At 49.7% G+C, this 26,243-nt stretch overlaps 1 protein-coding gene across 2 annotated transcripts in view; it reads left to right on the top strand.

Moving 5' to 3' along the window:
• PALLD (palladin, cytoskeletal associated protein) overlaps positions 1 to 26,243 on the top strand; it is a 542,838-nt gene that overhangs the window by 225,831 nt on the left and 290,764 nt on the right. For both annotated transcript variants that reach the window (XM_073644159.1, XM_073644168.1), the window contains one exon: positions 20,313 to 20,491. In XM_073644159.1, the coding sequence (XP_073500260.1) occupies positions 20,313 to 20,491 (179 nt within the window). The remainder of the gene's footprint in view (positions 1 to 20,312; positions 20,492 to 26,243) is intronic.

The raw sequence follows: 26,243 nt of genomic DNA, 5'->3' as shown, positions 1-26,243 counted from the left end.
ATCATCCGAATCATTTAGTCAACATCAATTTAAGGTGTATGGGGGGCTTTAGATCGGTTTCTTGCATTACATGTGCCTATTGAAATTGATTGGTCCAGACAGAAATTGATCAAATATCTACTGTATATGCGTAATAGTAACTTTATCTTCAGTTTCCCTGGCTGTCAGTGAATACAAACATTTTACGTGCAGACCTAATACTTTGTACATCTGATAGTTTGCTGAAGTTGTAGACAATCCTCCGCGCGAGTGCAATACAGTATCAATCTGGCTCATGTCATCTCTCAAATTGCAACACACTGTGAGACGTAGGTATAACAGATTTAAGTTGTAGGTGCGTATAGCATTTCTGCACTATATGATGGTGTTCATGATTTGTGGGGATTAAAGGATTTAGGAAGTTGTGCTTTGCAATCAAACCCAAGATGCCTCGCTTGTGTAAAGTCTTATGGTGGGTTTCATGTTATCTTCCTACATAGACTACTGCAATGTGAGGCTTTCTTAATAGGATGCTATTAATGATTTAGTAATGAATCCTGGTGGTAGGGATCCTGGCTCTCCACCTTCTTATGCAGTTTATAGTACTTGTATCTATTTATGTGGCAGAGGAACCATTGAGCCCCCACAGACAGAGTGATGTCACAGCACAGGAATAATCTCATAAAAATCACAATATACATATAGTAATCAGCGATTTCACAATACACAAATAATGACAAAAGTGGAATAAATTGTGCTGGTTATAGGACACTCCTGCTTTTCCATGGGTGCCTGAGTGGTTCCACTCTGTAGATTGAGGGTAAAGAACTCGTCACTTCAGTCTATTCAAGCTATTGTTCTTAATGCAATCCAAAATAAGACATATGCACAACGTTTCAGTCCACAATCTGGACCTTCATCTGACTAAAGGGAGAGAATAGAAGATAAATAGTATAATTAATGTAAGTAACGCTGCGGTTGGAGCAATGCTAGGAGATCTCACTAGGCAGAAGAAGAAAAGCTGAAATACACATGATGCCATATTGGAGTGCGGAGAAAGTGAAGTAAAAGCATAAAAACAATATAGAGAGGTCACAATATATTGATTAACATTATGAAGTCCTGATAAAGTGTAATTGCATGGTGTAATGTCACAGTATGGGAACAATGCCTACAATGGTGAACATTGATTATAAACATAGTGATGTCACAGCACAAGGAAAATAAAAACTGCCAAGTCATAGGAAAGGGTTATTGCATACAGTAATGTCATAACATGGACAATGCACACAGTGATGCCACAGAACAAGCACAGTAAACAGTAATGTCACAACCTGCGACTAAAGGCCCCGTCACACTTAGAGACGCTGCAATGATCCCGACAATGATACGACGTGTCAGGGATCGTTGCTGCGTCACTATGTGGTCGCTGGTGAGCTGTCAAACAGGCAGGCTCACCAACGATCAGGGGAGCAGCGACATCGTGGAAAGAATCTTTCCACGATGTCCTGCTCCTGGTTACCAGCCTGCTGAAGCAGGAGCAGGCTGGTAACTATGGTAAACATCGGGTTACTAGGGGCACACGCGCACCTAGTAACCCGTTGTTTATCATGGTTACCACTCTGCTACAGTGAGCGGGAGGTTACCGCTCACTTTAGCAGGCTTGTAACCATGATAAACAACGGGTTACTAGGTGCGCGTGTGCCCCTAGTAACCAGATGTTTACCATAGTTACCAGCCTGATCGCTGCTCCCGCTGGTCACACACAGCGATGTGTGCTGACCAACGGGAGAGCAACGACCAAAAAATGGTCCAGGACACTTTGCAGCGATCAGCGACCTCACAGCAGGGGCCTGATCGCTGCAAAGTGTCACACACAGCGACATCGCTGGTGAGGTCGCTGTTGCGTCACCAAAACCGTGACACAGCAGCGATCTCGCTAGCGATCTCGCTATGTGAGACGGGGGCTTAAGGCCTCATTCACACGTCAGTATTTACATTGGTATTTGTAAGTCAAAACCAGGAATGGGTGATAAATACAGAAGTGGTGACGTGTTTCTATTATACTTTTCCTCTGATTGTTCCACTCCTGGTTTTGGCTTACAAATACTGAGGTAAAATACTGAACATGTGAACATGACCTAAAGGTGGACTCACCCTTTAAAAAACAACTAGCCTCTCTACCACTACTGCATGTGTCCTGTATGAAAATAGGTGAGCACAAGACACCTGTGGAGATGGCTTATTTCCTGAGAGAACTGAAGGACTGGGTGCTGAAATTCACCTCGCCGAGTCGTCCTCTCCTTCAACCTTACCTATTGAGGGGAGGGATAAGGGGTAACCTGGCATACATATAGGTGGTTGGCTGATCCTGGCAATTCCACTGGGTTTAGCCAATTATTCTGTTATGTGTCACAGGCCCACAGTGGTGTCACAGGCCCACAGTGGTGTCACTCTGGGTTTCTTATCCCTGTGCTGTGACAATTAAACACACATTCGCAGTATCACTCTTTGACAGGAACCCTGATCTCAAGTTCGGTGGTGGTCCTTGTGGTCAGACCCCAGTGATTATATATTTATTACCTAGCTGTGAATAGGTGATACATGTATTTAGTTGGACACCCCTTTAGTGATGCTGTAGTGCAGAGGTTATAAACTCACGATCAAACAGAAAGATTACGAACACAGAATAGAGAGAATACATGTGGCCCGCAAGACCCCTCAATACCCTCTGCACCCCCTAAAGCTTTATCCTGACATTATCGTAATTCTTATTTGGACAAGCGTATATGTAGCACCCTGAGGATTCGGCTGCTACAGGGGTATTGCACCTCAACCCAGAGGTGTGATATTCCACTCCCGGGTAAGGATGGAGTGTGGAACTGAGCTCAGTTAGCTGCATGCACTACACACATCCCATTTCCGGGGAACAGACCGATGGTACTCCCACTAGAGAAATGTGCAGGTACGACAGTGTCTGTTCCTGGCTGGAGTGGGAGGGGGGTGGAACATCCCAGTAGTGTAGGGGCAGATAGGGGGAGCAGCCTGGGTAAAGTTAGGAGCTCATTGGGTGCTGGTCACCTGAGCTCACACATAGAGGGAGTATATAAGGTGGGCACCATCTGAGATCAGGGTCAGTCTTTTGCAGAGTGAGGTCAGTCTGTCAGAGCAGCTCCAAGGCCAAGAGAGAGAGAGAGGAGAAAGAAAGACCCAGAGGGGGAGACAGAAGGAACTCCAAGAGCCCAAATTAGACCAGAGGGTGAAGAGTTGGCAACAGGGTACCGGATCCCAAGCTGGCAGAGGCTACAGCACACCTTAGCCAGGAACCGGAGGTCGTGGGCAGGATCGATCTGCCACGATCACCCACTAAATCCACCCGGAAGGCAGACCAGGAATAGGGTCAGGGAACCCAGAGACAAGGGTTTACCACCAAGAGGCCCGAGGGAGCCGGACATAGGTGGATCCCTGGTGGGGAAGGCCAGAGAAGAGGACAAGACAGAAAGGGAGCTCAGGACCACACTCCAGAATCACCTGGGGGTTGGCCGAGTCCAGGACCTGGTGGACGCAGCACGGCTCGGGTGGTCACTCAAGGCCGGAGTGACCAGAACAACTGCAGTAAGTAAACAAACCCTGAACTGCACAGCCCGACTCTGAGTCTCATTTCCATCCCCGCTGCACCACCACAACCCCCATCCTCTGCAACTGACCCCCTGAGGCTATACCCCTCCCGTTGGGGGTTATACTACCTGAGCTGCACATACATCACCAGCCTCAGCGGACCCTGCTGCAGCGGCGGCCGTATTGACCGCAATTCAACGGGTGGCGTAGTCGACACAAAAGAACATCTAGTAACATCATAAGGACTGCCACACACTGAGCTTGACACCCTGGGCACGGACCGGGTCACAGCCACTCGGAGACTACAACCCCCATCTGATCCGGCTCCGGGTATCCCTAACAGCACTGGCCCAGGGGGCGCGTCAACTTTGGCGTAGTCGGCAGGATAACGTGCCCGCAACAACCGGGTACTGCGTGCCTGAAGAAAAGTTCATCGTTACCTTAAAAAGAAGTCTCCTGCCGGTTCCGGAGGGTCCCCGCCATCGGGCCCCATCACAGGTCGTTTCCCGCCGGTTGTCCGCCATTTGCAGCTTTTTCCCGCCATCCATGGAGTTTCCCGCCACTGGGAGACGATTCCCGCCATTTCCGAAGATTTCCCGCCTTGGAAGAGCGGACGCCATTATGGGCGTGCCAGAGGGTGGCAAAAGGCCACCTCCCATCGTGGGCCAGGTCGAAGAATGGCGCCAAAAGCGGAAACCGCGCCCACCAACAGAGACTGTGATGCTGGAAGTGTCCATCAGCGTGAGAGAACTGCCCCTGGAACTGAAGTTGCCCCGGGACCACCCTCGATGTGGGCGGAGACAGAACAAGAGAACGAAGATGGGTGCAGCCTGGAGGAGTCTGGAGAGAGCGCACCCGGAGACAAGACGTCTGAAAGAGAGTCCAGAGAGAGCCTACCCGGAGATGGAGGGAGAGTCAGGCAGCACCGACCCAGTGGTCAGGAGCCTGTCGCAGGTCGCCACTCCAGAAGGCCTGCTGGAGATCCTAGCACAGCTCCCCCGAGACCGGGAGTGTGCACAGACCGCGCTGGAGGGCCTCGCACGGAGGATGGCCCGGGTGCAGCGGGAGACGTTGGCGGAGTGGAGCCGAGAGATGGCCCAGCAGACCGGCACCCGTCAGCGGAGCACGCCACCCGAGACGAGGAGACAGACCGCCTCTGAGGATGGCGCAGGAGGAACGAAGGCAGGAGACGGCGCCGAGAAGGGAGCGTCTCTACCCCGAGCCGGGAAACCGCGTGCCTGCCCCAGCTCCCCGTCGCAGAGCCCGAAATTCCCCCTGCCGTGCCCGTCGCTGCATCGTCACCGCCGCCGACTAGGCCTCAACCGGAAACCGCGGCCGCGACCCCTGTGACGTCACACGCCTCGACCTCGAGCGTGGCAAAGCAGGAAATACCACCGGCCTGGTCGCAAGGCCTAGTACCTCCGGGCGCCGCAATACCAACAGCGCCCCCTACCTCCGCGGAGCCACCGGCCTGGCCGCAGGGCCGAGTAACCACGGGCGCCGCCGTTCTTACGGTGCCCTTTGCCTTTAGGGTGCCCCAAGCCTGGTCGCAAGGCCTGGTCGACCCGGGCGCCACTACCATCAACGCGCCCTCAACATCTAGAGTGCCGCACCTGGGTGAAGATCTATTCGCCCAGCATACGTGCCCGGATGGGCAGCCCTTCATCTGGCCCCAGGAGTACATTCAGCTGGAACTCCAGAGAGCAAGGCCCATGTGCGAGCCCCTGATTCCGGCTCCGAAGCCCGTAAAGAAGACCTCGCCCCCGCTGGAGGAGGCACAGTTCGAGTGGGACCCCACCGGAGAAGACCTCATGGGGTTCACTCAGGAGACTCGGGCGGCCGCAGCAGAGCGTGCAGAGTGCTGCCGGCAGCAGCTCGAGGTCTTCGAGAGGGAGCGGAGAGAGAGGCGGGTCCGGGAACAGCAAGCGCAGATAAGGAGCGCGGAGCAGAAGAGCCGGACCAGGAGGAATCCCCGTGCAGCACATGGTCCCCCTTCCACCGGGACTGTGATAAAGTTCAATATGCAGCACGGATGGGGCTTTATCAGAGACCATCATACCCCCGGCGACGTCTTTGTAACTCGCAGAGACGTAGAAAGCCATCTGCCGGAGGGACACAGAGGTCGTGACCTGTACGTAGGGGACGAGGTCACCTTCACCCGGCACAAGTGTGCCAAAGGACCCTACGCCCTCCATGTGCATCGCCTGACGGAGGAGGAGCTGCGGTGTGAGGAGGAGCAAGAGGACCCGGACGGGTCTGAAGAATCTAAAGAAGGAGCAGGAGGACGCCGTCGTTGAAGTACGGTAGAGAGAGACTGTACAAAGTTACCCGTCAGGGTATAAGAACTGTTCTAGTTAAAATATAGTCCCCGTTGGGACCAGCCAAGAGTGAACTGTTAACCCCGTGTGTCCCTATTCCCACTGACCGAGGACTGAGAGCGGTCAATCCTCCCTAATACCTGGCCGAGGACTGAGAGCGGCCATATATCCCCTTGTATATAGTTGCGCTTCCTAAAGCGCCCCCTACTGGTTTTATAGGAAACTGTTGTTTTTACTACAAGAGACTGTCGCACTTTACCCGGTCACAAGTTGCACCGTGACCAGAGGAACCAGAAACAAGAATGTTTATATGAAAAGTTTATTGCTGCTGATGATGTTTTATATGTTTTATATGTTTATGTTTTATGAAAAAAAATGTATGTTTGTGGATGTTTATATCTTACAGCCCGAGGACGTGCTGTGATTTACCAGGGGGGAATGTAGCACCCTGAGGATTCGGCTGCTACAGGGGTATTGCACCTCAACCCAGAGGTGTGATATTCCACTCCCGGGTAAGGATGGAGTGTGGAACTGAGCTCAGTTAGCTGCATGCACTACACACATCCCATTTCCGGGGAACAGACCGATGGTACTCCCACTAGAGAAATGTGCAGGTACGACAGTGTCTGTTCCTGGCTGGAGTGGGAGGGGGGTGGAACATCCCAGTAGTGTAGGGGCAGATAGGGGGAGCAGCCTGGGTAAAGTTAGGAGCTCATTGGGTGCTGGTCACCTGAGCTCACACATAGAGGGAGTATATAAGGTGGGCACCATCTGAGATCAGGGTCAGTCTTTTGCAGAGTGAGGTCAGTCTGTCAGAGCAGAGGAGAAGAGCAGCTCCAAGGCCAAGAGAGAGAGAGAGGAGAAAGAAAGACCCAGAGGGGGAGACAGAAGGAACTCCAAGAGCCCAAATTAGACCAGAGGGTGAAGAGTTGGCAACAGGGTACCGGATCCCAAGCTGGCAGAGGCTACAGCACACCTTAGCCAGGAACCGGAGGTCGTGGGCAGGATCGATCTGCCACGATCACCCACTAAATCCACCCGGAAGGCAGACCAGGAATAGGGTCAGGGAACCCAGAGACAAGGGTTTACCACCAAGAGGCCCGAGGGAGCCGGACATAGGTGGATCCCTGGTGGGGAAGGCCAGAGAAGAGGACAAGACAGAAAGGGAGCTCAGGACCACGCTTCAGAATCACCTGGGGGTTGGCCGAGTCCAGGACCTGGTGGACGCAGCACGGCTCGGGTGGTCACTCAAGGCCGGAGTGACCAGAACAACTGCAGTAAGTAAACAAACCCTGAACTGCACAGCCCGACTCTGAGTCTCATTTCCATCCCCGCTGCACCACCACAACCCCCATCCTCTGCAACTGACCCCCTGAGGCTATACCCCTCCCGTTGGGGGTTATACTACCTGAGCTGCACATACATCACCAGCCTCAGCGGACCCTGCTGCAGCGGCGGCCGTATTGACCGCAATTCAACGGGTGGCGTAGTCGACACAAAAGAACATCTAGTAACATCATAAGGACTGCCACACACTGAGCTTGACACCCTGGGCACGGACCGGGTCACAGCCACTCGGAGACTACAACCCCCATCTGATCCGGCTCCGGGTATCCCTAACAGCACTGGCCCAGGGGGCGCGTCATATACTATGCCATAAATAACGTATCACAATTGTACGACACAAAATACGGTTTGTGAATTCTAAAATAAAGTGAAAAATTAATCAGCCCCTGCCACTCAATTGCATATGAAGGAGATGATACCAGAGAGCGCTCTGTTCACACTACAAGTGTCTGATCCTCTCTGTTCTCGCTCAACCAGTCTGTGATGTTCTGGCATGGAGTCTGTGATTCTTGGAGGTGTCTCAAACCAGTGATTGATTACTGAGAATGATCTATCTGTATTCGCTGTGATCTTATTAGCAAACTCTTCAAAAGGAAAATGACAAAGATAAAATAATGAATGTACCGCCATGCCAAGCAGAAAAAATATTAAACAATATATGTTACCTTATGAATGCTGAAACCACATGTATCTGCTCACCTATTAATAGAATATTGGTGTATATTTTTGTTGTCTAAGCGAATATCCACAGCCTAATATACACTGAGCATTGAAATTGCAACACCCAGAAGGACAAGCTGTAAGGTTCTGCAGATCGAGGAGGCAGCAGGTGTCGCTGGTGCAAATGCAATTCACCAAAAAAGGCCATGGAATTCACAACACATCACAGATAAAAGGCCGCCTTACTTACGAACACCAGGTCATAATACCGAAGCACTACAGGGTGCAGCAGACCCAGTGATAACAGGCGGGGGCAGCACAGGTGCAAAACACTGAGGAGCAACCAATCACACATCTACCAATTCATGGAGGGAGTAGTTACCTAGTATTATAAATGATTAGAGATAAGGCTTTTATAGGGCACCAGTCGCACAGGTACATGTGTTGCACAGTGTCTAGCTTACAGCCCATTAATGACTCCCATACTATTAGATCAGATGGGCTGACCAGCACTACTAAGTGCACCCCACAAGACAGACACCCCAACTTACCAGCCAACACTAAAGGGCCTGGTTGAACCCTGCAGAAAAATGTGCAATAATTAGAAAAATGTATAAAATATAGGAGGAATTGGTTGATATTTTGGCTAAAATACACAAACTCGCAACCCATGTCAGTCACTCCCTCCATGACTGGTAGGTGTGTGAGCAGTTGTTTCATCAGTATTCTGCACTTGTGCTGTCCCCGCCTTCATTATAGGGGCTGCAGTGCATTTGTATTGTAACCTGGTGTGGGTAAGTAAGGCGGCCTTTTTTCTGTGATGGTTTTTGAATTTTGTGTCCTTTTCAGTGAATTTTGATCTTCCTGTAGGAACTTGTAAGACAATGAAGGACCCTTGACGTGGGTTGCAAGTTTGCGCATTTTGGCCATAAATACATATGGGGGTCAATACAAAGGACTGGCACATGATTTATTCCTTAGAAGGACCTTACAATGGACCATTGAACATCCATTATGGGTGGAGAAAAGGAGATTCCAGCAGATAAACATGTTAGGTTCCTTTTAAGGAAAATGGTTTTTATATTTTATACAACAAAAAAATAGGACATTAATACTTAACACTTCATATTTTTTCTATATTTGCAGGATATAAATGCCCCATATATGCGGGTTATGTCACGCTGTCTCTGTATACTGGAGGTAGGGGGCCTAAGCTGACCCTAAGCTGGGGCCCTGACTAATCCCTCAACCTGGAGGTACTGTTAAAGGTACAGAGGTCCAGGCCGCCAGCGTAACCCCTACCTCCTGAAGATCCCTGCACCTCAGTAATCTAGTCCTGAGAAGGACCCCGATCACAACCAAAGGGAACAAGAAATAATATGCCCAAACACAGTATTTAGACGAACGAGACAGTACAAGGGAAAAACCAAAACCACCTTGCATACAAACAACTTCTCAACTACAACAGAGGGAAAACCAACGGGAAAGGAGATAAATGATAAAGCGAGGAAAGGGAAAAAACACTTCCAAATACACTTATCTCAGCAACTCCAAACACCACGATCCGCTCTGTCAGTCTGAATGAAATGCTTTCACCGACACCTCCCAGACAGACCAGCAGGTATATGAAGGAGTCTCACTACAGAAGTATTGATTGCAGCTGGGCGAGGCTGGACCTCATCTAGCCCAGAGAGAGAGAGAGAGAGAATTAACTCCCTCACTGCCGAGAAACACAAAGCACCAACAAGTCAGCTGCGAGAAGTCAGGCTGTGTACTCGTGACGATCTTCGTGGCAACACACCCGTGACAGTACCCCCCCTTCTACGAGGGGCCTCCGGACCCTCAGGGCCAGGTTTATCCGGGTGAGTCGTGTGGAAGGCCCGAACTAATCGGTCTGCGTTAATATCCGACGCAGGAACCCACATCCTCTCCTCAGGACCATACCCCTTCCAATGAACCAGGTACTGAAGGGACCGGCGATTAAAGCGTGAATCAATGACCCTCGATACCTGGAACTCCAAGTTACCATTGACAACCACTGGAGGGGGAGGTAAAAGTGACGGTACCACCGGCGCCACATACCTCTTAAGCAATGATCTGTGAAACACGTTGTGAATTTTAAACGTAGGGGGGAGGTCAAGACGGAATGCCACCGGATTAATAATAGAACTGATTCTGTACGGCCCGATGAACCTGGGACCCAGTTTCCAGGAGGGAACCTTAAGTTTTATATTCCTGGTAGACAACCATACCCGATCGTTCACACTTAGGTCCGGACCAGACACTCTCCTCCTATCAGCCATACGTTTGTATCGGTTCCCCATAGTATTCAGATTCTTCAGCACCCCTCTCCATACTGAAGCGAGTGATGAGGAAAATCGTTCCTCCTCAGGAACCCCCGAAGAGCCCCCCCCACTGAAAGTACAAAACTGGGGGTGAAAACCATATGCCCCAAAAAACGGGGACTTACCAGTGGACTCGCTCCGCCTATTATTAAGAGCAAACTCTGCCAGAGGTAAGAAAGAAGCCCAGTCCTCCTGGTTCTCTGACACAAAACACCGGAGATATGTCTCCAAGCTCTGGTTCATACGTTCCGTCTGACCATTGGTCTGAGGATGAAAAGCCGATGAGAATGACAACTGCATCCCCCGCCGTGCACAAAACGCCTTCCAGAACTTAGACACAAACTGAGACCCCCGATCAGACACCACCTCGGAGGGTACCCCGTGAAGCCTCACAATCTCCCCAATGAACACCTGCGCAAGAGTTTTAGCATTAGGGAGAGCCGGAAGAGCGATAAAATGTGCCATCTTGCTGAACCTGTCCACTACAACGAGAATGACCGTTTTACCCGAAGACGGAGGGAGGTCCGTAATAAAGTCCATAGACAGATGAGTCCAAGGACGCTCCGGGATCTTCAAAGGTAAGAGGGCCCCAGACGGACGGGTATGTGAGGTCTTAGAGCGCGCACAAACCCCACAGGACGCGACAAAAGTTACCACCTCCTTATGTAAATTAGGCCACCAAAACCGACGCGAGAGGAGATCCACAGTAGCTTTACTCCCCGGGTGTCCTGCAAAAACTGAGTTATGGTGTGCCTCGATCACCTTTTGTCGCAACTGATCTGGAACAAACAATCTCCCTGGAGGTCCAACAGGGGCGTCCCCCTGAGCCTCCAATACCTCCTCCTCCAGCTCAGAGCATACTGCCGAAACCACCACCCCCTCCTGAAGGATAGGAATCGGGTCGTCCGTATTCCCGGCCCCCGGGAAACTACGAGATAAGGCATCCGCCTTTACATTTTTTGACCCAGGACGATATGTAACGACAAAATTAAACCTGGTAAAAAACAATGACCACCTAGCTTGTCTGGGATTCAGACGTTTCGCGGACTCCAGATATAGCAGGTTCTTGTGATCGGTGATGACGGTGACCGGATGAACAGCCCCCTCCAGAAAATGGCGCCACTCCTCAAAAGCTAACTTAATGGCCAAGAGTTCCCTATTGCCGACATCGTAATTCCTCTCAGCGGACGACAATTTTTTAGAGAAAAAGGCGCACGGATGCCACTTACCAGGGGACGAACCCTGTGACAATACTGCTCCCACCCCTACCTCGGAAGCGTCTACCTCTACAATGAATGGCTGAGACGCATCAGGTTGAATGAGTATGGGCGCCGAGGCAAAACATTTTTTCAAAGAGGAGAATGCTTGACAAGCCTTGTCAGACCACCTAGAAAAATCCGTCCCCTTTTTAGTCATGTCAGTGAGAGGCTTAACCATGGACGAGAAATTACGAATGAACTTCCGGTAATAATTAGCAAACCCCAGGAAACGTTGTAGTGCCTTAAGATTCTCTGGCCGATCCCACTCAAGAACTGCCCGCACTTTCCCAGGGTCCATACGAAAACCGGACGCTGAAACCAGGAAGCCTAAAAACTGGAGTTCCTGTACGGCGAACACACACTTTTCCCACTTGGCATACAGTTTATTATCCCGCAAGATCTGTAACACCTGCCTAACGTGCTCCTGATGAGACACCAGATCCGGCGAGTAAATTAGGATATCATCCAGATATATGACAACAAACTGTCCCACCAAGCGGCGAAAAATGTCATTAACAAAGTGTTGGAACACCGCCGGGGCATTAGTCAGACCGAATGGCATGACAAGGTTCTCATAATGCCCCTCCGGAGTGTTAAACGCCGTCTTCCACTCATCCCCCTCCTTCATCCTAATCAGATTGTACGCCCCCCTGAGATCCAACTTAGAAAACCATTTGGCGCCCACGATCTGATTAAAGAGATCGGGAATAAGTGGGAGCGGATACGGATCTCGGACCGTAATCCGATTAAGTTCACGGAAATCCAGGCAAGGGCGTAGGCCTCCATCTTTCTTCTTAACAAAGAAGAACCCCGCAGCCACCGGTGAAGATGAAGGTCTAATATGCCCCTTAGCCAGACTTTCTGAGATATAATCCTTCATGGCCTGCCTCTCAGGACCAGAAAGGTTATACAACCTAGCTTTAGGTAACTTGGCCTCAGGGAGCAGTTTTACAGAACAGTCATACACGCGATGAGGAGGTAGTTCCTGACACCCTTTCTCCGAGAATACATCCTCAAAGTCCGCCAGAAATGGAGGTAAGACCCAAGGAGTAACCGCACCAATGACCGTGTTCATGCAGTTTTTATTACAGAATTTACTCCATTGGCTTATCTCCCTGGTTTGCCAATTAATAACCGGGTTATGCTTAGCTAACCAAGGAAGGCCCAACACAATAGGAGTGGGAAGACCCTCCAACACGTAGCAAGACAACAGTTCTTTATGTATTGCCCCCACTTGAAGTTTTACGTCATGCACAACTTGCAAAAAACTTCCCTGCCCGAGAGGCCTGGCATCGATCGAGAATATGGGGATGGGTTTAGCCAACTCACTCAACCGCATACCTTGAACCCGGGCAAACCGAGCATCAACCAGATTAGCCCCGGCCCCACTATCCAGAAGAACAGATATCCTCTCAGTTCTCGTACCCACCACCACCTCCGCCGGTACGAGAAACTGAGACGAACCTAGGGACGAAATACCTACTCCCAGATTGCCGTCCACCACACAACCTGGGATCAACAGTTTTCCGACGACTCTTCACTCTGCAAGGGACGGGATGGACACCCCCCAATAAAATGTCCCTTTCTCCCGCAGAAGAAACACCTTCCTGCCTTATGGCGCACCACCGGTCCCCTCCCCCGAAATGATGTCCCTCCTAATTGCATAGGCTCCTCTGGACTGACCAGGGGAACCACCATATGAGGGGACCTTGTAGGAGGTGGAGTCATCACAGGGGGTAGAGTTATCCCGCACCTCTCCCGAAGCCGTCTGTCCACGCGAATAGCGAGGGCCATAGCGGCTTCCAGAGACACGGGAGAGTCATACTGTGCCAACACATCCTGTAATTTGTCGGATAAACCATGACAAAACTGGCTCCTAAGAGCCGGGTCATTCCATTGGGTGTCCGTGGCCCACCTACGGAACTCCGAACAGAATTCCTCCGCCGGACGATCTCCCTGCTGGATCCTACGTAACTTAGACTCAGCAAGGGAGATCCGATCTGGGTCATCATATACGAGTCCCAGGGCAGCGAAAAACCTATCCACTGACTGGAGAGCCGGGGAACCCGGGGGAAGAGAGAACGCCCAAGATTGTGGGTCCCCTTGTAGGAGCGAGATGACAATTCCCACCCTTTGTTCTTCACTCCCCGATGACCGAGGCCGCAGCCGAAAGTACAATTTACATGCCTCCCGGAAAACAAAAAACTTGTCCCGCCCCCCAGTGAACCTATCAGGGAGAGCTACTTTAGGTTCTGGTCCGGCTTGCTCCTGAGGATGCCAAACCTTGGACCTAACGTCCGCCAGCTCCATGGACAAACTCTGCAATTGCCGAGCTAGACCGGCTACTGGATCCATAGTAGCTGGAGAAAAACTAAGTGGGTCGGTGAAAATGTCACGCTGTCTCTGTATACTGGAGGTAGGGGGCCTAAGCTGACCCTAAGCTGGGGCCCTGACTAATCCCTCAACCTGGAGGTACTGTTAAAGGTACAGAGGTCCAGGCCGCCAGCGTAACCCCTACCTCCTGAAGATCCCTGCACCTCAGTAATCTAGTCCTGAGAAGGACCCCGATCACAACCAAAGGGAACAAGAAATAATATGCCCAAACACAGTATTTAGACGAACGAGACAGTACAAGGGAAAAACCAAAACCACCTTGCATACAAACAACTTCTCAACTACAACAGAGGGAAAACCAACGGGAAAGGAGATAAATGATAAAGCGAGGAAAGGGAAAAAACACTTCCAAATACACTTATCTCAGCAACTCCAAACACCACGATCCGCTCTGTCAGTCTGAATGAAATGCTTTCACCGACACCTCCCAGACAGACCAGCAGGTATATGAAGGAGTCTCACTACAGAAGTATTGATTGCAGCTGGGCGAGGCTGGACCTCATCTAGCCCAGAGAGAGAGAGAGAGAGAATTAACTCCCTCACTGCCGAGAAACACAAAGCACCAACAAGTCAGCTGCGAGAAGTCAGGCTGTGTACTCGTGACGATCTTCGTGGCAACACACCCGTGACAGGTTAATAGTGATTTCACTATTTTTTTATTTTAATATGACTGGTTCCCATATAAAAAGTTTTCACATTTTACACTTTTAAAATGTATGGGAGCGGCTGCTGTAATTTGCCATGAAAAACTAGTGTACTGCTGGCTTGCTTTATGACTGCAGCAAATGTGGGTGGGATCTGCTCACCTGTGTGATGTCACTCCTCCTCTGACCTTCTGGGTGTTTGCAAAAGGATAAATGAAGTTTAGGATCACACTGCAGAGACCATTTGTTGGTGACTGTAATGGGATATTGAGATGTGGAAATTGTCATGAAGGACGGTTGGCAGCGCCAAATCTGTTAGTTGATGCTGCTTGACGTGTCACACGCTGGGGTTAGATAAGCGGCTCTGTGGGCTGTATCACGTTCTGGGATTAGATGCGCTGCTCTACGGGCTGTATCTCGTTCTGGGATTAGATGCGCTGCTCTACTGGCTGTATCTCGTTCTGGGATTAGATGCGCTGCTCTACGGGCTGTATCTCGTTCTGGGATTAGATGCGCTGCTCTATGGGCTGTATCTCGTTCTGGGATTAGATGCGCTGCTCTACGGGCTGTATCTCGTTCTGGAATTAGATGCGCTGTTCTACGGGCTGTATCACGTTCTGGGATTAGATGCGCTGCTCTACGGGCTGTATCTCGTTCTGGGATTAGATGCGCTGCTCTATGGGCTGTATCTCGTTCTGGGATTAGATGCGCTGCTCTATGGGCTGTATCTCGTTCTGGGATTAGATGCGCTGCTCTACGGGCTGTATCTCGTTCTGGGATTAGATGCGCTGCTCTATGGGCTGTATCTCGTTCTGGGATTAGATGCGCTGCTCTACGGGCTGTATCTCGTTCTGGGATTAGATGCGCTGCTCTACGGGCTGTATCTCCTTCTGGGATTAGATGCGCTGCTCTACGGGCTGTATCTCCTTCTGGGATTAGATGCGCTGCTCTACGGGCTGTATCTCCTTCTGGGATTAGATGCGCTGCTCTACGGGCTGTATCTCCTTCTGGGATTAGATGCGCTGCTCTACGGGCTGTATCTCCTTCTGGGATTAGATGCGCTGCTCTACGGGCTGTATCTCCTTCTGGGATTAGATGCGCTGCTCTACGGGCTGTATCTCCTTCTGGGATTAGATGCGCTGCTCTACGGGCTGTATCTCCTTCTGGGATTAGATGCGCTGCTCTACGGGCTGTATCTCCTTCTGGGATTAGATGCGCTGCTCTACGGGCTGTATCTCCTTCTGGGATTAGATGCGCTGCTCTACGGGCTGTATCACGTTCTGGGATTAGATGCGCTGCTCTACGGGCTGTATCACGTTCTGGGATTAGATGCGCTGCTCTACGGGCTGTATCACGTTCTGGGATTAGATGCGCTGCTCTGCTATGTCAGTGTAATTCTCCTTGTCTGTGATGCAGGGATGTCTGAATGAGGTTTACACTGATGTAGCAGTGCTCAGAACACTGCAGCGTGATGACTTCTCTGCTGTGCTCTGAACTCAGGTCAGCAGCATGGTATAGTACTATCAATCCCAGTCTACCAAGCTGTTTTCTCCACTGGAGAGTCTCCATCATATGCACAGCTCAGTAGCCTGACAGCAGTACAATATCAGGCTGCCGGCCACCGCTTGCACTATGAGCCGTGACAGGGGGAAGTTGTAGCTCAGAGCACAGATCTGGACTGTAAAAAAAAAAAAAAAAAGTCTCAAAGGCTATCACGGTACAGAGCAAGAGGGCAAGGAAAGATGGGATGGAGGACTAGTCTCTTCAGCGATGAGTCTTGTTTTTGTCTTGGATGCAATGATGTGCAGTGGTACAGATATTTTTACAAAGTATCCCAGGAGCTATTATTTAACACAACAATGCCAGGCCGCATGTTGCTTGTGCTACTGTGAGCTGCCGACACGGCCAAACGTGCTGCCATGGCCTGCAGGGGCTCCGGACTTGTCTCCCATCGAGCATGTCTGGGACATAATTTGATAGCAATAACAAAATATTTGCCAGCGGCGTGGCAGAACGTTCCTCACACAACCATTAATGACCACATTGATGGCACAACAAGACTTGGACTTGCATGTATTTCTGCACATGGTGCTCATTCTCAATACTGCATAAATTGAGATGTTTTAAAACTTTTGTATTCCATGTTTTCATCATTTATATATCACTAACATGTCTATCCCTCCTGTGATTTCCATAACTTTTCCTTCTTGGTGTTGTAATGTCGATGTTGATGAGTATACTGTAGTTCTAATTATTTCAGCAATTAACCTTTCATACGGAAACTTTTTTTCATTGAAAATATAATATATCCAAAAGTGTTTCTTTTTATCTGTGAGATTTTGTGACATCTGTCAGCTTTTCTAAAGCATATACAAATGGTGTAAAGTACATACAGTAACCTGATGGAGGAATAGACTGAAGAGCATGATAGATTTATAAGCCTGAAATATTATATAGGACAGAGGAATAGTAAGAAGAGGTTGTGCAGACTATTGGACCGCTATTAAACAAGCCTTACCATATTTACACTTTTGTCCTCCATCTGATGAACGGGGCTTAGAGGAATGTTACAGCTCCCAATGTACAGTGTAAGCTAGGTCTCCATAAGTAGAACCAGTACCGTCCAAGAGTCACATATATTAGTGTCAGGGCCCGTGCACACCACCAATCATCTTGTGCAAGTACTATCCATGGTTTTCACAGACAGCACTCATACCCATGATATTCTATAGGACTGTGCACTTCTCCGATCGTAGTCTAAGGGAAAAAAATGGAGAATTGTCTGATTATGATCCGAGTGTTGGAAGTGGATAAATGATTTCTTTTTTCCCTCTACTTCTCTCCAGCTCTGAGAAAAAGTGATGCCAATCCGATCAGAATAATTGGACCATTCTCCTCGGACGGAGAGAAAACAGTTGTGTGCGCCTACCATTCGGGCAGGTGCAGATGACCGTATTTTGGGTCCGAGTGCGATCTGACAAAACATGCTATGGGGGCATTCACACGTCAAATTTCTCCACGGACCAAGGCGGTCTGAGGAAAAATTTGCTGCATGGATCTGCATAGTGCAGTTCCGATTTTCACATATAGAATGAAGATGGGAAAAAACTTTTTTTCCATCTTCTCATCTGAGAGAATCTGATCCCACCATAATCGGCCCGATTCTCTCAGATGAACATACTTGGGTCCCTGGCCTTATTGTTGTGTTTTTATCCAGAGCACTGGGTTTCTTATTAGTAATATGCCACTAGTGAAATCACTGCTCTTCATTACTGGCCCCAGCTAAGAAATCATTGCATTGTTTAGCAATAGAATATGTAGTAACTCAAGTGTGTGATTGCGATCTCCGCATCAGGGCATTGCAAACAAATGTTTTAGGTCCAACTTTGGTTAATAAAATAAAACCACCACAACTAACTGAATCAGAGACAAAGGGAATGTATATTGGGCTTTGTAGAGGTCATTACAAAGGAACCTGTCACCTGACTTTTTCATAGCAAGCCAGTTTTCAGAAATCTAGCCTAGAAGCCATATGCAAATTAGGCTGTAAGTGCAATGGGGCTGTGGCAATGTACATTATTTGGACTGCTTCTTTCAAGCATGTAAACAAGGGAAGCACTCCACCTCCCTTTCTTGCCCCCCTTCCTTGTGCACTTTCAGCCTGATTTGCATATGGATTCTTTTCTGGATATCTGTTGGAAGTCTACAAAAAAAGGTATTATTTTTATTTTGAAACAAACGCCTATACAGTCATACCACTACGTCCATACTTGAAGACACAAAACGCTGACAGGTTCCCTTTAAAGCTAATCATACACATAGGGTCTAGGAATAGTTTGGCCGACAATTAACCACTTCTATAATGGCAGGTTCACACAACACGTTACGCCATATAAAATTGTTCAGTTCCATCCAGAAAAGTGGAATTTTTTTTTTTTCCATGGAAAATACGGTCGCGTGTACAAGCCCTAACCTATTACAGTGTTCTCTAATATTACTACATTGCCATAGTTTTTAGGGACTTTACCAATCTACTATTACCCTTCCTACTTTAACCCTTTCAACCGATGATGTATATTTGCGTCATCAGCCATGTCCCTTCCTTTGATGCAGGCTCAGACGCCAAGCCCACATCTTTCCCCTCACTTGATGGCCGATTTAATCAGCCATCAAGTGTCTCTACCAGCGTTGGGTGGGTCTGAGATCCACCTGCATCTGTTAACCAGATAAATGGTGCTGTCAATCACTGACAATGGCATTAAACACAGACAGGAAGCACGTCATTGATCGCAGGGCGCCGATGGGTTGCCATGAGAGTTGATGGTCTGCTGAAGACCACGATCCTCCTGTAGACGGTGTTCATAGGAGATTGTGATATTTGCTATACATAGCAGTGCTAAATGGCCGATCTATATATATATAAAATAAATTAATCTGATCTGCAAACAATGTAATAGGAAAAAAAATCGTAACACCAGAATTGCAACATTGCAATAAAAGGCAGTCAAAACAGTGTATCTAGCCCAAAATGGTATAGGTAAAAATGTCACCTCAGGGCACGCAAAATAAGCCCTCAGTTTTAGCATACAGAGAACATGGTAAATAAAACCCCCCCCAAAAAAACTATTGTGGAATTGCACTTTTTATTTGCAATTTTACCGCACGTGGAATTTTTTTCCCCTTTTTCAATACACTATGTGGCAGAATGGAGGGTGTCATTCAAAAGTACAACTTGTCCAGCAAAAAACAAGCCCTCATTTGGCCATATGGCTGGAAAATAAAAGTTTATGGCTCTTGGAAGAAGGGGAGGAAATAATGAAAACGGAAAAATCGCCCGGGGTGGAAGGGGTTAAAGAATCTTTGTATAGAAGTAGATTCAGCATTTTTTTCCATTTCTATAAACTAGATGATTTTTTATAACTGCAGAATGGAAATAAGTAGCAGCTCTTGCACTTGTGTCTTAAGGAGCTGCTGGCCAGGATCAAGGAGTGCTACGCTTGGACAGTGTGTATTCAACATGCATTTCAATGGAGCAGAAGATGGCTGCATTATATCTATTTTCGGTTCACCACAATGTCCTCTGTGCCTGATTTTTTCGAGATTATTAATGACTGATAATATAAAATATAATATTGGGATCAGGCTTCCAGCCGTTTGTAGTCTGTTTCTGTAATGATATTTTCTGACCATTGAGGATGGACACAATATGAACAATTCCCTCATTACGTTGACATTACAGTGATATTGGGGAGATCATCCATTCCTGTGGAGGCAATTGAAGATTAGGACATTGCATTTTATTATCAGAGAGCAGTCATGGCTATTGAGAGTCTCCAGCTGTGTCATAACTACAAGTCCCAGCATGTGTTTTTAGTTTTTCGGCCAAGGCTGCCTATCATCTAGAAGGTCATGCAGAAAACGCGCCTTTGTATCTGGAGTCTAGACATGTAAATCATCCCAGAAGATACTATACCCTACAGCTCATTAATCTGCCTTTGCTCATTCACAGATTTACAAACACATTATCTTGTATATAAAGGTTTCTCACTGGCTTCCAAGTATTATGCAGCGAGCTGTTCTTCTTCTTCATTCCCATACTTATTGATCAATCTCTTCAGTGACTCATGGCCGATCTGTCATAGACTGCCTATTTCTGATATGACTCTCACTACTGTTCGCCTCTACCCATCCCTCTCCCTCCTCCCATCCCGACCAGTTTAAATATCTGGGATGTTTTTGTGTCTCCAGGTGGTTCTGTGAAGGAAGAGAGCTGCATAACTCGCCGGACATTATCATCTCCTCTGAGGGTGACGGCCTCCACGTGCTGGTCATTGCTGAAGCCTTTGAGGAGGACACGGGGCGCTATTCTTGTGTGGCATCGAATTCCCTTGGATCTGATACGTCTTCTGCAGAAGTTTTTGTTGAAGGTAAAGTGAAATTTTGTCAAAATTCCCTTTTTTTATTTCAATTCAACTCTGCAAATTGCTAATATTATTTATTTTCCTCTCTCACCTCTTATTCTCTAATTATTATATAATAGATTATAGTCATTTACATCTACCCCAATGTAAGTTTGCAGTCTTGAGTCAGAACACAACAGAAGTAATTTATTAGAAAGGCATTATTATGCTTGCTTATGTAGCATCGTCATCATATGTAGCATTATCATATTCTACAGACCTTATCCCATTGTGGCTCACAATATACGTTCCCTATCAGTATATGTTTGGCGTGCGGAAGGAAGCCAAAATACCCAGAGGAAACCGACGCAAACATGGGGAGAACGCACCAACTCCTTGCAGATGTTATCACTGGTGGGATTTGAATCCAGGACCCCAGCGCTGCAAGGCTTCAGTGCTAACCACTGAGCCACCAATCGCTGAGAAAATGACCAGAACTTGGTTATCAATTAGGACTGAACACATTTTATTACTTAACTTTAACACTTGCAAACAATACCCATTTAGCCTGCATGAAACTTACTATCAAGAAGTAATTTTTTTGTACTTGTATTCCAAAAATGTAAATGTCTGTCTTAAAGGAGAACTGTCATGTAAAATAACACTGTTAATCTGCAGGTTAATAGCATTCTGACACTGTGTGGGGCTGGCACTGAGAGCCCCTCTGCCAGGGGGAAGTTAACTTTATTTCCCCCAGAAGTGTTTGGTTTCTAGTCACGGGTTGGCGCCAGCACGGTTTCAGTCACCACTCTGTATAGAGAACAGTGGCTGTAAATTTGCCCCCGGCACTGACTGACAGCTGAATCTAATTCTTAGCCGGCTGTCAGTCACTCAGTGCCAGGGGGCATGGTTACAGCCACCGCTCTCTATACATAGACGCCATCTTTATGACTTGAAGCCAAACGCTGCATCTTCCCGGCAGCAGGGCTCTTGGTGCCAGCGCCACACAGTGTCAGAACGCTATTAAACTGCAGATTAACCCCATATCTGCTGGTTAATAGCGTTATTTTACATGACCGGTTCCCTTTACACCACTTTTTTCTGATCCGTGTGCAGTATGGTTTAAAAACTCAGGGTTTTTTTGTTTGTTCGATGGATCCATGTGTTTTTTCCATTTAATTCAGTGTATGTCCTATCCGCATCTCCAAAACCTAGTGATTCAAGTCTATGGGCATAGATGGAAAAATGAAGAAACTTGTTCTCAATCAGTTTTTGATCTGTTTTTAATACGTATGTTTTTAGATGACCTATTGTTCAGCATCAATGGATAAAAATTTTCCAACAATTTACTTCAGATGTAAAAATGGAAAAGGATGTGTTAAAGCAGCTTTAGTTCCATATTTAAAGGTTGATTGAAATTAGAAAAAGGTTTTGTTGTATCACAATTGTTTAGAGCAGGGGTCTCAAACACGCGGCCCGCATGCGGCCCCTCCGGCTGCTTCATGCGGCCCGCAGGCACATAGACCCCGTAACGACCGCGGCTCTCTCCAGCAGCCGCCGACATCAGCGCTGTAGTGCAGTGTATTGCCGCGCAGAGACCGGCTCTCTGCACAGCAATACCAGTGTCAGCCGCCGGCCTATCAGAGGCCAGCAGCTGACATCTGCGTCCCAGCGCAGCGGCGTATGACGTCACTGCCATGCTCAGAAGTCAGCTGCTGGCCTCTGATAGGCCGGCGGCTGACACTGGTATTGCTGTGCAGAGAGCCGGTCTCTGCGCGGCAATACACTGCACTACAGCGCTGATGTCAGCGGCTGCTAGAGAGAGCCGTGATCGTTATGGGGTCTGTGCCTGCGGGCCACATGTGCAGAAAGGACGCCGAGGGAACGGAGGACAGGTGAGAATCTTTTTTTTTTTTTTTCTCTGTCATGTGAAATACAGCACAGGGGACCCTGAGCGCTGTATGGGGGGACGGGGACCCTGAGCGCTGTATGGGGGGACGGGGACCCTGAGGGCTGTATGGGGGGACGGGGACCCTGAGCACAGTATGAGGGGGACGGGGAGCCTGAGCGCAGTATGGGGGGGACGGGGAGCCTGTGCGCAGTATTGGGGGGGACGGGTACCCTGTGCGCAGTATTGGGGGGGACGGGGACCCTGTGCGCAGTATTGGGGGGGACGGGGACCCTGTGCGCAGTATTGGGGGGGGACCCTGTGCGCAGTATTGGGGGGGACAGGGACCCTGTGCGCAGTATTGGGGGGGACGGGGACACTGAGCGCAGTATGGGGGGGGGCGGGGACCCTGAGCGCAGTATGGGGGGGACGGGGACCCTGTGCGCAGTATGGGGGGGGGACCCTGTGCGCTGTATGGGGGGGACCCTGTGCGCTGTATGGGGGGGGACCCTGTGTGCAGTATGGGGGGGCAGGGATCCTGTGCGCAGTATGGGGGGGGGACGGGGACCCTGTGCGCAGTATAGGGGTGGACCTGGATGGGGGACATGTCTGCAAGATAAGGACCAGGATGGGGGACCATGTCTGTGACGCGCCCCCTGGGCTGTGGGGCACCTGGGACCGGACTTCAGGGCAACGCTGGGAGTAGTAGTGGCGACCCGGTCCCGTGGCTCAGGGTGGTCAAACCAGTGGCAGTCTTTTATAGGTTTTAGGTTAATTGTCCGACTACGCCACCCGTGGATTGCGGTCAGGGGGTACCGCCGCTGCGAGGCAGACCGCTGAGGCTGATGTTGTATGCACAGCAGAGAATGGGATGACTCCCCACGGGAGGAGTATAGCCTCAGGGCAGTGAGTGTGGATGATGGGAGTGATGGTGCACGAGCGCAGCAGGAACGACTCAGAGTCTTTGCAATGCAGTTCAGGGTCTTTACTGATGATAATAAGGCAGACCCTCCCGGGAGTACTGGCTAGCATAAGAGGCCTGGTCAGTCTGTGAGCAAATAGGAGTTCCCCTGGCCAGGTGGAGTTGTAGGCCTCCCCGTCTATCTGCACTCTTCCTGGCTACCTTGCTGTAAGCGAGTGGAAGTAGCCCACGTCCCTGAGTGTACCGTGTAGTGCTCACCCGTATGGCTGGTGACTTGGGGCCTTCTGATAGCCTCCGCTCCTCGATGGCGGTGCTGGTCCCTTGCTCGTGACTGAGCCTCCGGGCTTCTATGGCCAGAGGACCTGGAATCCCCTGCCGGCTGGTTTCTGCTGCTGGACTTAAAGATCCTTGCAGCCTCGGACTCCGGTGTCCGGTTCTTAGATTCTTCTGCCAGGGCGAGCTCTGCTTAGCTCCAGCCCCTGGTCTTCAGCTCCTGCTCCTACAGAGCTCCTAGCTGTTACTTTCCCTGTGTCTGGAACTAATTCCAGGCTCTCACTGTCTAACCTAACCCCGCCCCAGACCCAGTTTATAAGGGCAGATTCCTCCCCTCCCAGGACTGGGCAGGAGGTGTTGCATGCTTAAGGGCTCCTGACCAGGAAACCTCCCACTTGCATTCAGACGTAATATTTCTATTACTGTGGTAACCAGACCCCTGGGGTACCACATCTGCAATATGGGGGACCTGGATGGGAGACCATGTCTGCAATATGGGGGACCATTTCTGCAATATGGGGGACCATGTCTGCAATATGGGGGACCTGGATGGGGGACCATGTCTGCAATATGGGGGACCTGGATGGGAGACCATGTCTGCAATATGGGGGACCTGGATGGGAGACCATGTCTGCAATATGGGGGACCTGGATGGGAGACCATGTCTGCAATATGGGGGACCTGGAGGGGAGACCATGTCTGCAAGATGGGGGAACCTGGAGGGGAGACCATGTCTGCAAGATGGGGGGACCTGGACAGGAGACCATGTCTGCAAGATGGGGGGACCTGGAGGGGAGACCATGTCTACAAGATGGGGGGACCTGGACAGGAGACCATGTCTGCAAGATGGGGGGACCTGGACAGGAGACCATGTCTGCAAGATGGGGGGACCTGGACAGGAGACCATGTCTGCAAGATGGGGGGACCTGGACAGGAGACCATGTCTGCAAGATGGGGGGACCTGGAGGGGTGACCATGTCTGCAAGATGGGGGGACCTGGAACAGGAGACCATGTCTGCAAGATGGGGGGACCTGGAACAGGAGACCATGTCTGCAAGATGGGGGGACCTGGAGGGGAGACCATGTCTGCAAGATGGGGGGACCTGGAGGGGAGACCATGTCTGCAAGATGGGGGGACCTGGAGGGGAGACCATGTCTGCAAGATGGGGGGACCTGGAGGGGAGACCATGTCTGCAAGATGGGGGGACCTGGAGGGGAGACCATGTCTGCAAGATGGGGGGACCTGGAGGGGAGACCATGTCTGCAAGATGGGGGGACCTGGAGGGGAGACCATGTCTGCAAGATGGGGGGACCTGGAGGGGAGACCATGTCTGCAAGATGGGGGGACCTGGAGGGGAGACCATGTCTGCAAGATGGGGGGACCTGGAGGGGAGACCATGTCTGCAAGATGGGGGGACCTGGAACAGGAGACCATGTCTGCAAGATGGGGGGACCTGGAACAGGAGACCATGTCTGCAAGATGGGGGGACCTGGAACAGGAGACCATGTCTGCAAGATGGGGGGACCTGGAGGGGAGACCATGTCTGCAAGATGGGGGGACCTGGAGGGGAGACCATGTCTGCAAGATGGGGGGACCTGGAGGGGAGACCATGTCTGCAAGATGGGGGGACCTGGAGGGGAGACCATGTCTGCAAGATGGGGGGACCTGGAGGGGAGACCATGTCTGCAAGATGGGGGGACCTGGAGGGGAGACCATGTCTGCAAGATGGGGGGACCTGGAGGGGAGACCATGTCTGCAAGATGGGGGGACCTGGAGGGGAGACCATGTCTGCAAGATGGGGGGACCTGGAGGGGAGACCATGTCTGCAAGATGGGGGGACCTGGAGGGGAGACCATGTCTGCAAGATGGGGGGACCTGGAGGGGAGACCATGTCTGCAAGATGGGGGGACCTGGAGGGGAGACCATGTCTGCAAGATGGGGGGACCTGGAGGGGAGACCATGTCTGCAAGATGGGGGGACCTGGAGGGGAGACCATGTCTGCAAGATGGGGGGACCTGGAGGGGAGACCATGTCTGCAAGATGGGGGGACCTGGAGGGGAGACCATGTCTGCAAGATGGGGGGACCTGGAGGGGAGACCATGTCTGCAAGATGACCAGTTAAAAAGGCGTATAGAAAATAAAATGGTATCACTAAAAATGTCACTTTGTCATGCAAATAATGCGGCCCCCCAAATTAAATGTTTTTCCGTGTGCGGCCCATATGCCCAGCTGAGTTTGAGACCCCTGGTTTAGAGCTTGTCTCTGGTATTGCAGCCCATACCCATTTAAAGAGGACCTATCAACCCTCGGACATGTCCATTATATAATTGTTCACTAAATGAAATAACCGCTCTGGAGCCGTTCCTCTGTTATTACTCCAAGACATTTATGAATAAATTGACAACGAGGCGTTACCAATTTGAGGGGTGTCCCAGCACAATCTGAACCTATGCCATCAGTGCCAGATTGTATGGCAAAAATAATCTTTAATAAGGGGAAATAACACTCAGGAGGAACAGAACAATGCAGACTTGATAGAAAGGATGACTAAGAATATTTTTTTTCACATGTAATACAAGTTTTTACTAAAACGTATTATTCTCAGCTCTCATAATATATTATTATTTTTCATGCAAAATTGAGAACTACATCCTTTGGCACATTGGTTGTTACTGTTGCAGTAGCAATATCTGAA

The sequence above is a fragment of the Phyllobates terribilis genome, unplaced genomic scaffold (assembly GCF_046119375.1).
Source record: "Phyllobates terribilis strain yellow unplaced genomic scaffold, ASM4611937v1 Scaffold_1__5_contigs__length_1240528914, whole genome shotgun sequence".
Taxonomy (NCBI): domain Eukaryota; kingdom Metazoa; phylum Chordata; class Amphibia; order Anura; family Dendrobatidae; genus Phyllobates; species Phyllobates terribilis.
The sequence above is the reverse complement of the archived record's forward strand: the minus strand, read 5'-3'. Positions and strand labels throughout refer to the sequence as shown.